Genomic DNA, 15,571 nt, shown 5'->3' with positions numbered 1-15,571 from the left:
AGTATAGGGTTTCAGATGAAACTAGGACTGCCTTAACACCCAAGACTTTTTGTTCCTAGGACAGTTCTATCTCAAAGACATTAAACATAATTCTGTTCAATCATAATCCTTTGAATTTTTATCCATCCCATCTGAGTGTCTCAAAGCAAACACAACAGTGTATCCTTGATCTATAGAATCACAATGAGTTTGAAACACTATATTATCCTCCAAGACTTGGGCAATTTTCAAGACCAGCATTTCTCTGTCTTCCATTCTACATCTTCCATATGTTACAGGAGTAATAGTGTAATGAAAATTGAGTATTTTAGTATTTTAAAAAAATATTCTGCTTGAATTATGGAAAGTTTTTGACTATTCTCTCTATTGTTTTGTGGAGAGTAATTCATCTAGCCAAGTGTAAACAACTGTATCTGAGTTCCTTACTCCAGACTTCCTTTATAATTGATGGAGATCAATAGGCTTTTCTATAGAGCATATAGGCTGATCTTAGGGTAGATGCTAAACTAATTTGATTAGTAACATCCTAAAAAAATGACAGAGGCATAGGCAAGTGAACTGAACTACGCAGAGAAGCACAGAGTCGAGACGTTGATGTTTATTGTTGGGATCTTTTGAGGGTATGCATTCATATGTAAGTGATGTCAACTTTCTATGAACTCAGCTGCTGCAGAAAGAAACCTATTATTTTTTTTCTGGACAGAAATATTTAAATTGTTTTGTAAGGCATGTTTACCTAAAAGTAGCTTTTTTTCAGGCTCCAAGTTCATTAGTTTTTTAGAATGGGAAGTTGACTATGTGATTTCCCCCATTTGATGCTTTTGGGCATCAAAAGGGAAGAATTAAGAAAAACAATCACAGAAGTATTCATTAAGTATGTTTAAATTCTTGGGCTACTAAGCCAAAAACTAAACACAGCTTTTCAGACATGTTCAGCATCTAGGTCTGGATTAATTATGTTGTCTTTACAATTCAAGTTCCATTTAAGATCTTTTAAGTATAATTAGGGAGGAGAGGTATTCTGACCCTTCTCCATAGAAAATGAACCCATGAAACATCTCAGGTGCTCTGTGGTTCCTTGTGGTCTTCTCTATCAAGCATGGCTGGAATGCTTTGATTCAACACCTGGAAGTACATAGTATGAGCACAGGGTAAGAATTAATTTATAGAAATGCAAACTCTTTAAACCTTGCCTAGGTCATTGTACACATTATCTCAATAATTTTTATAAGAAGCCCCATTTTTCATGCTTGCATTATTAGAGAAACTAGTCAATTACAGACATCTGAAAAAATGCTTCTGGGTATTCTAGTGCTAGCCTAATTCTTGGATCCTGACTAATATTAGAAGACATTCAGTGGTAATTTTTGATGACAAGTAGGTACAGACAACTCTATAGATAATCATGACTAATGTTCAATATTTGTTAGGCAAGAACCATGTAAGAAAAGAGGCAGTGTGCAAATGCATTTTCATTTCACCATTCTTCTGAATCATTGCTGAAATTATAACTTCATCTTCTCTGCATAAGATCTGTATTAGAGGGAAGATTTTCAAGACAGGGCTGAACTTGTTTGTTTTTGTGTAGCAATGATTGTCCTTGGGTGAAAAGCACATAAACTGTTTGGGGTATGTGAATCACTGATGTTGTAAGTACTTCTGCATTTCTTGTTCAGGCACAATGCTATCTAAAGCACTGAATCTCAAAAGAAAACTTAGGCCAAGTAAATTAGGATTCCTAAAATAACATGAATATTTTCTGAAGAAATTGGTATTGTTCTTAAGCAACTTGAGTGACCTATTAAATATTTCTCAGTAATTATTGGTGATAATTTTTTTTTGCTTCCTTTTACAGTTACTCTGTTTTTTCCTTTGGATGAAACACTTGCTCTTATAAAAGTGAAACTGAGGTCACCAGAATCATCTATATTTCTGTAGCAGATAGGCAAAGGCCATATATTGTTATCTACAGCTACCTAGCAGGAGGATGTAGAAGAGCCAGATTTCTCAAAGGTGGATGGTGACAGGACAAGACACAACAGACAGAAGTCTGAACATGGGTGATTCTAGTTAGATATAAGGAAAAACAGTTAACTCTGAGGGCAGTCAAATTCAAGCACAGGGTGTAGATTTCAGTCTAGAGAGGCAGGATTCTATCCATCTCTGGAGGTAGTCAGAATTTGAGCAAAGTACTGAAAAATCTCATCTAATTCAATTTGCTTTGTACAGGGTATTGGGCTAGATAACCCCAAAAAGTTCTTTTCATCATAAAGTGTTCTATGATTATATGAATATTTGCATAGTTGTATGTGAGTAATAAAAATGAGCCTTTACAACTCAGGGCAAAATTCTGCTCATTTTGATTTATTATTTGCTGTCATCTTTGCTTGTTCTTTCCTTGTGCACTGCAGCATCATTTACGATTTGTCTCTGTTTTATTCTGGTTTCATTTGTTTGCAGTCTCCAACAATTCTTTCCTGTTCCTTGATGATTATTATTATTTTATTTTTCAATAATATTTAGTGTTAGCTAAAGCTAAGCACACAATGAACAAATATACTCACAAATGATGTATTCACTCTTTTACCAGGGGAAAAAAAATTGTAATGAACACTTATTTGTTCATGTTGTTTAACCATTGATTAATTTGCTCAGACAAATAGAACAGTTAATTCAAATACATTATTCACAATTAAAATGTCAGAATTTCCTCTACAAATAATTTGCCATATATAAATAAGTCCATTCTTTCAGTGCTATGGCTTTTCCTAAAGCTGAAATGTGTCTCTTTCTTGAAAAATACTTCAAATTTGTTTCTTATTTTGTTGCATACTGTTGTTAAAGTTGTAAAAAGTGCTCAGGGAATCAAAGAAAGGAATGTTTCCATTCAATGAGTTGAGCCACATTTCCTCAACTCCAAGGAAGTAAAAGCCTTTTAGCACCTCAGAGATGATCAATATCTTGAATGAGCAAGCCTTTTATATGCTTCTGTGAGATGTAAAATATGCATGAAGAGCAGCAGGTACAGATTAGGAAGCAATGAACAACGTCCTGGTAGTATCTTCCCACAGAAAGATTTTGTTTTATTCATTTTGACTCCGTTTGATGCATGCTTTCTAAGCCCTTTCCCAAAAAACAGCTTGCTACGCCTGTAGAGCAGCTATCTTCAAAGTCTCTCTGTGCTGAGATGGGCAAACATAACTTTAAAGATACAAACTTAGCTGAAGGAGGAAGATTGTCTCAAAATGTGACAGATCCTCACAGTAGAAGACGCATAGATAACTCACATACAGCTACCGTTCTGACATTCTTACAAATTAAAAAATAAGTTGGAAAAATATCACATTTTTCAGCTTTGCAATCTGAAATCCTATATTATCCTGCTTCCTTTTAGTTTTCATTGTGACAAAATCAGAAGAAAGAGTAGTAGATAACACATTCCCATGTAAAGAATATAGTTCTTCTATGCTTTATTAATTTTTTGTTTATCCAAATTCTCCTGCATTTTATCATTAAGAGTACAATTTCCAGCTCACTGGGCATGTTTTGGACTTCCTTGAGGTAAGACTATGAGAAAGACATACTTTTGTTGTTACTATGCCTATTCTCTAGATAAACAACAAAATGTTTGCTTCCAAAATTCAGTTTGAAGGATCATTAGATTATGTGGGGCTTTTAAAAATAATAACTATATTTAAATTGCATACAGGTCGGAGGTCAGTAGCACAGACTAGTTAGATATCCCATATTTCCCATTTTGGATTTAACTGCAATTGTATGTGAAAGAAGAAATTTGTATAGAGATGCGTTTGATGGAGTCGTGACTGCACATTTCAATCTGTGACATCAGGTTCAGATTATTTCATATTTTGTGTAGGCTTCTGGCATGTGAATCCCAGTGTAAAATGGTGTCCTGCTAGTGTAAAAATCCCAGTGTAAAATAGTCCTGTTAGTACACTGACCACTTACCCAAAGTTTTGCACTTTTTTATTGTGTCTGATAATAAGTTTCAGCAGACTTCTTATTCTAGTCTTCTTTAGTAAGCCTCCTGTCAATATCACAAAACCTTTGACGGGATAGGCTAACTGAAACCACATCTAGTATAGTTTTTACTTCAATTTTGTTGCAGATTTTTTTTGTTCTCCTTGAAGATTAAGTAGGATCCTGTCTTCAAATCATTCACACCAACGTCTGTTTCCTGTTAACCATCCAGGAATTCACACCCAACCATTACATGGGACAGAATGATTTTAAAGATGTAAATGTGGTTATACTAATTTTGCTAGAATTCGTAACACATCTTTGAAGACCATTAAAGAATCATATTTTTTGTTCACGATTATTCCTAGAGCATTTCTCTTATAGGCATCATAACAATAAATAGTTCTACACAGAATGAAACAGAAGATTTAGAAGAAGGAAATGTTGAGCCCTCATGACAGAAGACTCCTTACCATTTTTGTCCATTATACGTTGATGGTAGAAAGCATTTCTTCTTCCATCTTCAACCGTAGCAAAGAAAAAAGTGTAGCGTACATAATCATAATGCTGGAAAAGTCCTTGGGTGAAATCCTGTTGTCATCTACAAAACTCCTTTGATTTCATGAACAGGATTTCTTACTTGGTCTGTGGAGTTGTTCCAGATGTTTGGGCATTCAGACTGTCTAATATCCTAATGCAGTAACAGAATCTGAAAGTTCTGAGGCAGTGTTATGGCATGAAAATGGCTGATAAAGCAAGCTAATTTAAAAAATTCAACCCCAGATATGATTGCTTGTCCTTACAGCGTTTCTGGTATATGATATGAACTGTACAGTTTTAGCATCTTTTCCCTGCTGTGCAGTGACAGATAATGAGCAGAAGAAAAAATTGATGGGTCTGAGAAATTTTTCTTTTTTGACAGACATACACACTAATGTGTTAGAATTGTTCTTGGTAGCCCACCATAGTCAGAAAAAAAAAAAAAAAAAGAAAAAAAGAAAAAAAAACACACTTTGGCAGCATTTACAATTGGGTTACTACAGTCTTCCTTATGTGCACTAGGTTACTGGATACACCCAGTAAGCAATTGAAGTGCATACATAACTTCTTATAGCTGGCTGGACAGCAGAGTTGGAGATGGCTAATATCTTTAGTGCCATATGACTTTCTTGAGCCAAAGACAACCAGATTCAGCACACTTTTTTGCTTGCAACTCCCAGATCTGAGGATACTTACAGGATTACCAGACTGTAACTTGTGAGTGAGACTTGCATTGGTAAGGGGAGAAGAGAGAGCAGAGCAGAGCAAAGTAAGCATACAATGCATGCTTGTAAATAATCGTGATTTTGATGCCCATGTTTCAGTCTCTCAACTGGGAAGGCAATTTTATTTTTCCTCCAAAAAAGATTTTTTTCTGTGCTCTCTGGTAGTCACTACGAAATTTAAGCCCTGTCTCTGCTAGCTGAGTGTTTTTGAGTTGGTACATGCTGCACTACTTTGGGTGCTTACTGTGAAACAAACAGTGTGCAGGTCTCCTATTGTTTCAGCAAAGTAGCCTTTATGTCTAGGATAATAAAAAAGAAAAATTTTTTAAGACTGCTGGATGTATTTGAGGACATGAAGGTCGTATTTGTTAGCTTTACAGAGTTACTAATCTTATTTTATCATAAACTTTGAATACTGTCAGTTAATTTTACAAAACTCTTCACTTAGGGAATGAAGTATGACCCACGATTGTAGTGATATCGAGTGCTGATTTATCTTTAATGATTATAGGCATATCTACATATTATTCTTTTTTTTTTTAATTTCATATTAAGCCTTCTCATCAAAGCAAATTAATTTGCTTAATATCATTTTGTCTTATACCCTTTTCCTTTTAAAATAGGCTAGAATAATTAAATCAACAGTGTAAATGCATCTCTGCAAATTGTCTAAATTATATTTGCATGTGTTCTATCCTTTATTCTGAATTTATTCTTTATTATTGGGAGTATTTTTTTATATATGTATAGGCTTTTTAAACTTGTATAATGGAGTTGACCTTGTAAAGTAAATCTGTGTTTTCAAAGGGCAGTGGTTCATAAAAGACAGGAAATATCTATAGTTCTAAACATACGTTTGTGCTTTCGTTGTGCTAACAGTCAGCCTCTGTTAAATACAACAAAATGGACTTGGGAGTCCTTACAGTTTACTTACCTGTAATTGAAAAAATGTAGATGAAGACAGCTATTCAGTGGATGGGACAGTTATAAAACACAGTTACCCCCCGAATGAATTAAATAATCAGCATGTCTGAAGGAGTAAGTTAATCACAATCAAATGTGAAAATTAATAGCTAGGAAAAGATGAGCATAATACCATTTTCTTTGTGTACCCACTTATCCCTTTTTAGCCCCATTGTGACCACTTTGCATCCCAAATTATGACTTTTTGCTTGTAGAATTTCAAATGCATATGATAGTTTTCTCACAGCAGACTCACGTCTAGTAAAATCCTTATGCACATCTTCAAGTGACTGACTGAAATATGGCTTCAGGCATTGGGTAGTAGTGCTGATAAATAGCAGATGTCTCCCACCATAGGGATGAGTGCATCTGAATAGCAAATAGGCCATTCTTGCATTGGCTATCACTAATAGTATCATGTTTTATGCATGCACTGTGCTACAGAAGTGTAAGATGAGTACTATGAATAAGAGCTTTTTCTTTTATTTTTATATATATCTTACATACATATGTAGGACTAGATTTATTATTAAGCACAGCTGAGAGGAAAATGTTCTATTGTGTAAGAGTGTCACGTGGAAAAATGTTATTTCTGATTCACCCTCCAGATTCATAACTGTTTCATGTAACCTTATTTGCTCTAGAGGCTATTAACTGACTTTTGGATTGTAGTAACAGAACCTATACCTGTCCACAAAACTTGCTTCAAACAGGAGGAGAAGCAGGGAATGCACCTAGAATTCTCAGATAGCCTTAATGGCTTGACAATGCCAAAATGATCTGCTAAAGGCATAAAATCAAGTGTTAGCCAAAAGTATTCAAAGGGTTGTGTGATTCTCCAATGTAGAATCATAGAACGATCTAGGTTGGAAAGACCTTTAAGATCGTTAAGTCCAACCATCAACCTGACCTACTGAGTCCTGTCACTAAACCATGTCCCCTAGTGTCACATCTACAACATCTCTTAAATCCCTCCAGTGATGGGGAACCCACCAATTCCTTAAGCAGCCTGTTCCAATGCTTAATTACCCTCTCACTGAAGAAATTCTTCCTAATGTCCATTCTAAACCTCCTCTGGCACAACATATTGAATAGACAATTCCTCCTCCCAATCTGTACCAAGTAAAACAGACTAAATTCTATTAATCAATAATTTTTGACACTAAATTTTTGCATTCATACATTTAAAGGTCAATGTGGGCCATTGTTATCATTTAAGCTACCAGCCCGCATAAATGATGGGTAGGCTCCCTGAAATAATATGCTTTGAAAATCTCCGATAGTTATGCTAAACTAGAGTATACATATTAAGCAAAAACATCCAATATTGATTTCACAATTTCCAGATATAGAATCACTATCCTTCACGAGTTCTTGTGATTAATTACTATCACTACTAAAACTTTTCATCTAATTAATAACTAAAATTACATGCTTTACCTTCTAGCCATTATATTCTGTTATATCTTTGTCTTATCTGTTAAACCTGAAATATTATCACATTTCTGTTACCATGTACTTGCTGATTTTGATCAACTCATTTTTTAATCATTTGCTTTATTAGTGGAAAACACAGAGCTGTCTGAATCTTTCCCATAAAACGTCTTTTTTTCTTGAGGTTCTTTATGTTCTCTCCACTTCTTCAATGTTGTTCCTGCATTGAGAACGCCACCGCTGGGTACACATGATATACTGAATATGATTTTTTAACCTTTTTCATCAGTCTCCTCCTTTTTATGTACTCAAGGTTCATATTATTCCTTTTCCACAATTTTGCTGTATCTAATCTAATTATCTGTACTGATTCAATGAGATGTTGACTCACTCCTGCCTATGATAAAGTTCCTTATCCTGTAAATAGGTATCATCTGCTATAAAGCTGTCCAAAGTAAAATCTACATTTCTGACCTTTATCAGCTTATTAGATATCAATCACTCATCCTCTTTATGATATACCAGCTTCCCAAATGTTATCTGCAAATTTAATCAGTTAAGTTAACAGCATGTTAACAAAAATAACATAAAGCTGACAACAGGTTTCTTCAAGAGACCACTGCAAAAGTCACGGTGTAGCAATGATTTCACTGCCTGTACATGATTTTGGAAACGTAGTTACTTCGATTTACAATCATTATGTAAGTGCCATGTTAATTTTGTATCAGCTGAGTTTTAGTAAAACTGTTATGTAGTACCAAGGAAAACACCTTTAAAAGAGCCAGTTGTACCAACAGCATTGTTATAAGCAACACAAAATTTAATCACATCAAAATATGATGCAGATTACTTTGAAAATAAAATGGTTTTACCCACAAAACCATTCAGTTACCATTAACTGCATCTCGTTCCCCCCTTTATTTACTGAGTGTGTTATAGACTTTGCATTATTTTGTTTGGAAGCGCTCTCAGCTGAGCTGGCCTATAATTTCACAGGTCATTCTACTTGCCTGGCTCAAATATTCCCTGACTAGCAACTCTGTACAGTTCTCTTCCGCTTCTTCAGGTATTTTGGTATTGCAGTTGCTGGTTATTTCATTTTATGTATATGTATATGTAAAAGAGGCATTAAATCCTTGTTGTCACAAGATTCTGGAAAATTCTTCAGATAGTGGAGGAAAAATGCACCACAATTTATAAGCAGATCAAAAACTCCTCAAAGCATTATGGATTTGGAGAACACGAAAAAAATAAGAATAAAATCTTGGCAGATAATAAGCTCTGCTGCTTCTAGCTTTGCATTCATTAATTGCAAAGTTAGCTGGTAGCAAAATCTTTTTTTTTTCTTTCTTTTTTTTTTGATTTTTTTTTCTGAATGATTTATGCCTTTCCTGAGTAGATGGCAGTTTTAGCCTGGATAACTGACCAGCTCCAGCGCAGTGATTCCCAAGTTCTTCAGTGATTCTGAATCTTCCCCGTTCTTCTTTTTTCTTGAAGTTTTATGGCCCAGTAACCTAGATTTATTTCTTGTATTTGAAAGGGATCTTTTTCCTAAATGGATTTGTAAACAGATCTAAGTAACAGAACACTCTCACTTTGTGTAGCTAGTCAAAGACTGTTAGTTGTTTGTACAGAAAGCTTTTATTATATTCATAATTTCCTAACAATTGGAAGGGAGTGAATTTTGCCTCCTGTACTGTGCAATAACTTCCTAGTGGTACTTTTATATGAAATGTTAATTCCCCCTTGCTCCCCTGCCCCCCAACCCCTCGCTTTATTATTAATATTAATATTAATATTAATATTAACAACATTAACTGTTTGGAAAAATGCATGTCTCTACACACAGATTTTGTAAGGAATTAACGTGCTGCTGCCTCGTTTTAGCTTTATGACACTGTAGCTCTGCTGATGCGAAGCAAAGCTTAAAATTGATGTAACACAGTGGTGTATTAAGATCTAAATGTTAATTGGAGTGATGTTCATTCAGTTTAATTCTTCTTTACTTGAGCCAGAATACAAGCAAGGAGCTCGAGGCAAGAAGAAAATCACTGGAAGTGCTTAGGTAGCCAAATTAGATACATGGGGTGGTTACCAGCAGATTTTGGAGAACACTCATATCCTAATACTATTACGGGATTTTTATGTCTCTTTTCTGATTCCAAGACTTGAAAGCATAGTATAATATGAATGGTTATTGAGGACAAGGACTAAATACCTGCACGTTAAAATTAGATTAATAATGGCGAAGATAGGGAGCTCTTATCTGCTATAACAGCAGATTGGAACTGGAGGTAATTAAAATGGCATCAGAATATGTAACATAGTTTTCTAAAAGACATCAATACAATTCTCATCTGATCTTGCAGAATTACACATGCTTCTGCACACCCTCATCAATAAACATCATAGAATTATTACTGTGTTTAAAGATGTAGATTGCACCCTCTGTATAGATTTAAGTATCTAATTTATGTGCCTCCTCATTTCAGCATGCATTCTTTAATCATTCAGTTCCTTAGAATATGCCCCGTTTAAAATAGCTACCAGACCTCTTTTCACAAAGAAATGCTGGAAAATGTGAGACTATTAGAAGTCTTCAACAAACGGAATTCATGGGAATGTACAATATAGGCATGATCCAGTCAGTTTATCCACATTGATTACGAAGTAAATGCTATTTGGTGGTATCACTTTATATTCAGAATCAATCCACTGGTGTTTCAGAAAGAATTATTTAACAATGAATAATGTGTGATTGTAGATCTCAACAGTAAATTACAATATCCTAATTTAATAGAGTATGATCTGTTATTTGCCAACAAACATACAGATTGCCTTATAAATCATGCAGTAGTGCGGTTATAGAATTCACTATACTGAATTATATTTCATTACTGCCTATTGAACAGTCATGTTTTTGCTATATAATATAATTTTCCATCTTTTAACTTAGTTTCTTTTACTAACAGAAAATGCAAATTAGTCCCGAGGAAAAATATTTACTGGGGACAGGCAATTAACTATGCATTTCAGGGAATGGCACCAACTACGTGAAAATCATCAAAAGGCTTTTCTGTATTGGACCTCTCTGTATGTAACTGTTTATGTATTTAATGAATTATATTGAATATAAGACCACAGCTGAGGAAATCAAAATAATAGGTAAGTCTATAGATGAATGTACTTCCAGGTACAGGATTTCTGTAATGTCTATTTTTGTTTCACATTGGTCACTGACACTTTTCAGAATGAGGTTTCTCCTGCAGTTATAATCTGAACTCTCTTATTCAGTTAATGATTCAAAGTATTTGAGGTGAATTATAATTTTTATTATTATTATTATTGCCTTGTGGGTATTTGTCCCAGTTACCTTACTTAAAATTCATGTTAAGTAATTGTATACTCCCAAAAGATACAAAAGGAAAGGTTTGTAGGGAGACAAGCCTTTTGTTCCAGTTAAAAATAGCTAAGAACTTATTGAGAAAGTGGGGTGGAATTAAAGAGCTGAAATTACAGAATCACGGAACAGCTGAGGTTGGAAGGGACCTCTGGAGATCATCTAGTCCAACCTCCCTGCTCAAGCAGGGTCACCTAGAGCACATTACACAGGATCATGTCCAGACAGGTTTTGAATATCTCCAGAGAAGGTGATTCTACAACCTCTCTGGTCAGCCTGTTCAAGTGCCCTGTCACCCTCATAGTGAAGATTTTTTTCCTCACATTCAGGCTGAGCTTCCTGTGTTTGTGCCTGTTGTTTCGCATCCTCTCACTGGGAACCACTGAAAAGAGTCTGGCCCCATTGTCTTAACACCCTCCCTTAAGACACTGATATACATTGGTAAGATCCTCTCTCAGCCTTCTCTTCTCCAGGCTAAACAGGCCCAGCTCTCTCAGCCTTTCTTCATAAAGGAGGTGCTCCAGGCCCCTAATCATGTTTGTAGCCCTCCTCTGGACTCGCTCCAGTAGTTCCGTGTCCCTCTTGTACCGGGCAGCTCAATACTGGGCACAATACTCCAGGTGTGGTCTCACTAGGGCTGAGTAGAGGGGGAGGATCACCTCTGTAAACTTGCTGGCAACACTCTCCCTAATGCGCCCCAGGATACCACTGGCCTTCTTGGCCACAAAGGCCCATAGCTGGCTCACCGTTAACATGCTTTCCACCAGGACTCCCAGGTCCTTCTCCAGAGAGCTGCTTTCCAACAGGTTGGCCCCCAGCCTGTACTGGTGCTTGGGGTTATTCTTCCCTAGGTGAAGGACCCTGCACTTGCCTTTGTTTAACTTCATGAGGTTCCTCACTGCCCAACTCAGCAGCCTGGCCAGGTCCCTCTGAATGGCAGTGCAGCCACTCCTCCCAGGTTTGTGTCATGATGAATCCATGCTGACTAAAGTAACATTGCATCCAAAATAGTTCCTTCAAACTAGAAAAGAATTCTAAAAATTTAAGCCAGCTTCCATAGTAGAACTTAAAGGCTTTATCACAAACAGTATATACCAATTTTTCAACATTTTAGGAACATCCTAAATAGTAAACTAGATTTTTACAGTACTTAAGACCATATTTTTTAATACCTATTGATTTGAGGTTGTCTAGTTGGATTTGGCAAGTGCCTAGTTTGTATTTTGGAACATTGAAATATTGCTTTGGAAGTCCCATTATCTGCTTAAATTTTTTTTAAATATTTGGGCAGGGACATGTACTTGATTTCAGTATATGATGGAAGCCTGTTGACTGGAAGTCCAAATGGTTTGAAGTTCAACAAGTTCTTGAGGCCTCTTCCACAGGACCTAGGCACCTAAGGCAGTCTTATGCACAGGAGAAACACAAGGGTATATGTACAAAAAGCCTGCTAAGCATAAAGTAAGATTACTTGTGAACATAAGTAGCTCAAATATTATAGTAACTACAAAAACCTGCACTTAACTGTTTCATCTTTTTTGTTCTTTAGGGGTTTCAAAATCTTCTTTTGTCTTTTCAGACAGTATTCCCTAACAAGCTTTACACTAGCCTCACACTGCTCCTTTAGACATCACTGGGGGTGTTATCCTGGGCTTCACAGGAATAGTTAGAAAAAACACTTGGGCACTTGGGAAATCTCTGCTGGGCTATTTTGCTGTTTCTGACATTTAAAAGTAAATTTGTAAAGGGTCAAGTGAGAAGTAACTTTTTTTTCTTGAGAAAAATGAGGAAACTGGATCTTCACCCATAGGAAAAGAATCAACAACAAAAAACAGCCAACACAAACTTTTCCTCTAAATTATTAAAATAGTTTATTTGAAGTACCATAGTCTTTTTACATGGTGCTTGTTACTACAAGCATCTTGATTAATCCTCAGTGTTCATTTCCTCTTTAATGAGATCTGAGAGCACGCAGACTTCAGTCAGGAAGTGGTCCAGTGACACACTCATGGAGTAACCCTGCTGTATTTCATGTTGTTTTCTCTTCCTAGCTGGACAGTGCCACTTCTCTCATCCAGGCAGCTAAAAATCTGATGAACGCTGTGGTCCTTACAGTGAAGGCATCGTATGTAGCTTCTACTAAGTATCAGAAGGTCTATGGTACTGCTGCAGTGAACTCACCAGTTGTATCTTGGAAGATGAAGGCCCCTGAGAAGAAGCCTCTAGTAAAGAGAGAAAAACCAGAAGAATATCAGACAAGAGTGAGAAGAGGGTCCCAGAAGAAACATATTTCCCCTGTACAGGCCTTAAGTGAATTTAAAGCTATGGATTCATTCTAAAACACTAAGCTTTACCATGAGGGTTTTATATTCTTTTTGTATGCATACCTGCCGACTTGTATGCGTCTGGCATGGGGTGGGGGAAAACTGTCAATCTGCATGCAACCTGAGACTCTACTGAAGTAACTAACTTTCTGCAACGCCAAAATTTATGGTGTTCTCTTCTAATGTTCAGTGAACTTATTCCAAGCTTACTTTTTAATCTAAACTATAGCATTAATTTGGCCAAAGAATTTGCATCACAGGGGTATGTGTGAATTAAATGATAAATTCAAGTCTAAACCCAGAAATTTTTATGCATGCAAGAAACATTAGGTTGGCAGGTATATTAAGTGGAAAAAAAAAATGGAATTGTAATGGTAGACCATAAAGCTTGTATTGCTTCTGTTCCAGTGCAAAAATGTACTAGCCAATATGCTTAAATGTGTGGCCCAATAATTAAATGATATAACTTTTAAGTCATCTTCATCATAGTATGTGAATTTTTAAAATAAATACAAACTAATTCATCTTTAAAATGCTTCTTTTAAACCATATTTTGTTCTTTATATTCTAGTCGTGTTATGATTGCTCACATTTCAATTAATCCCATTAATATGAACAGAGGTTTACTTTTGCCAATTGAATTCCTTATGGTGGAGTATGAAGCACAATATGGTGATTGACATTGCCTTTTATATTATGATTATGATTATTATTATTATTATATTAGTAATAGAAGACCTGGTGGTGGAATGTTTAGAGACACGGAAACTGACAATGTGAGAATTTAGAGGCAATTATGTAGGTGTAGCTTGGATTACAGGTATCTGACATGCCGTTGTAACCACTAACTCAATAAACTCATTTAACCTTGGAATCCTCAATATGGCTCGTCTCTTTTAATGAACAACTATCTTCTGCATCATAGTTGAGGTAGACAGATTAATTTTCCTCGTTTCCTTTTATTTATTTATTTAGTCAAGGAAAACCAACATTACACTCATTTTCTCAGTTCTTTTTTTATAATCAGGGTAGCCAAATATGAGCAATGGGTCAAAAACATAGTTTAAATCTTTATGTGAGACATACATGCCAAGAAGGTGATGACATTTTTTGTTCAAATACACCACCTCAGAAACAGCATGAGGATAGTTCATTTTAATAAGTTCGTAAGCTTGACATCTAAGAAACTTGGAAATCATCATCATGCCACACTGTATAGATATATATAAAGGCCACTGCACAAAGAAATGCAGTACCTGCTTTTATTCCCTTTTGACCCCAACAGTTTTCTCAACTACAGAGGTTGTGTTATAATTGTGAAAAGGTCGTGGTATATTTGAAAACAAAGCAATAAGCATGCATTTATTTTTCTTGTAATTATATAATAACAACATACGATAACTTTTGTGATATCATAAGGGATCTGAAACACTGTGAGAAAGTGAGATATACCATAAGCGACACAGCTATTCCTTACAGTGTTTTTGAGAGGTGTTTGGATGCTTATATCAGATTTATTATTCCTCAGAATAGCAATGTACCTAATTTTGTTCTATTGCCCTCCTACACAATCTAAAGAAAGAAATATATTCTCCAAGGCTTTCTAGGAAATCATGATTTTTGCTTTGTTTAGTTCTGTATAATAAAAAGGTCTGACATAAAGTGTAGGAATAAACTAATGGATGAGGATTTGGGAAATGTTCAGTACAGCCAGTCCTCCACTAGCAAAAGGGAACTCATCACCAGTGTAGTGTTATGAAGAGCTATGCTGGACCATGGATCAGAAAGCTGTGTCTGTTTCTTTGCAACTATCATCTTGGTTCACAAACCAAACATACGGGTACCATACATATTCTTGAATACATACAACCTTGAAAATTTTATCTTCAAATTTTATTGACAATGCATAAGAAGCAATTATATTGCTACATCTAGAAAGTACAATTGTAAGTTTCTTGATCACAGAATTCAGTTATTTTTAAGTAATGATTTGTTTCTAGCAGATGAATGTGCAGAAAATGACTGGTTTGAAGATCAGTGTGGAGGTCAGGCAGGCATCCCTGAACGAGAGGCAGTTTTCATTCAAGCCTTGTCTTCCATGCTGTGGTCACTCTTCACATTATTCATACGCCAGCAACTGTTTGTTCTCTGTGAGAAACTAGAAACCCAAATTACAAGAGTGACTTATATGCTTCTCCCAGGAA

The 15,571-nt window shown here is 35.7% G+C and overlaps 1 protein-coding gene across 3 annotated transcripts in view; it reads left to right on the top strand.

The window, feature by feature from the left end:
* The window catches only part of CTNNA2 (catenin alpha 2), a 476,528-nt gene extending 462,280 nt beyond the window's left edge, over positions 1-14,248 (top strand). For all 3 annotated transcript variants that reach the window (XM_035547255.2, XM_035547256.2, XM_035547253.1), the window contains one exon: positions 13,095-14,248. In XM_035547255.2, the coding sequence (XP_035403148.1) occupies positions 13,095-13,382 (288 nt within the window). In that variant the 3' untranslated portion in view covers positions 13,383-14,248. The remainder of the gene's footprint in view (positions 1-13,094) is intronic.
* The last annotated feature ends 1,323 nt before the right edge of the window (positions 14,249-15,571 follow it).

Source organism: Cygnus atratus, chromosome 4 (genome assembly GCF_013377495.2).
Source record: "Cygnus atratus isolate AKBS03 ecotype Queensland, Australia chromosome 4, CAtr_DNAZoo_HiC_assembly, whole genome shotgun sequence".
Lineage (NCBI taxonomy): Eukaryota > Metazoa > Chordata > Aves > Anseriformes > Anatidae > Cygnus > Cygnus atratus.
The sequence above is the reverse complement of the archived record's forward strand: the minus strand, read 5'-3'. Positions and strand labels throughout refer to the sequence as shown.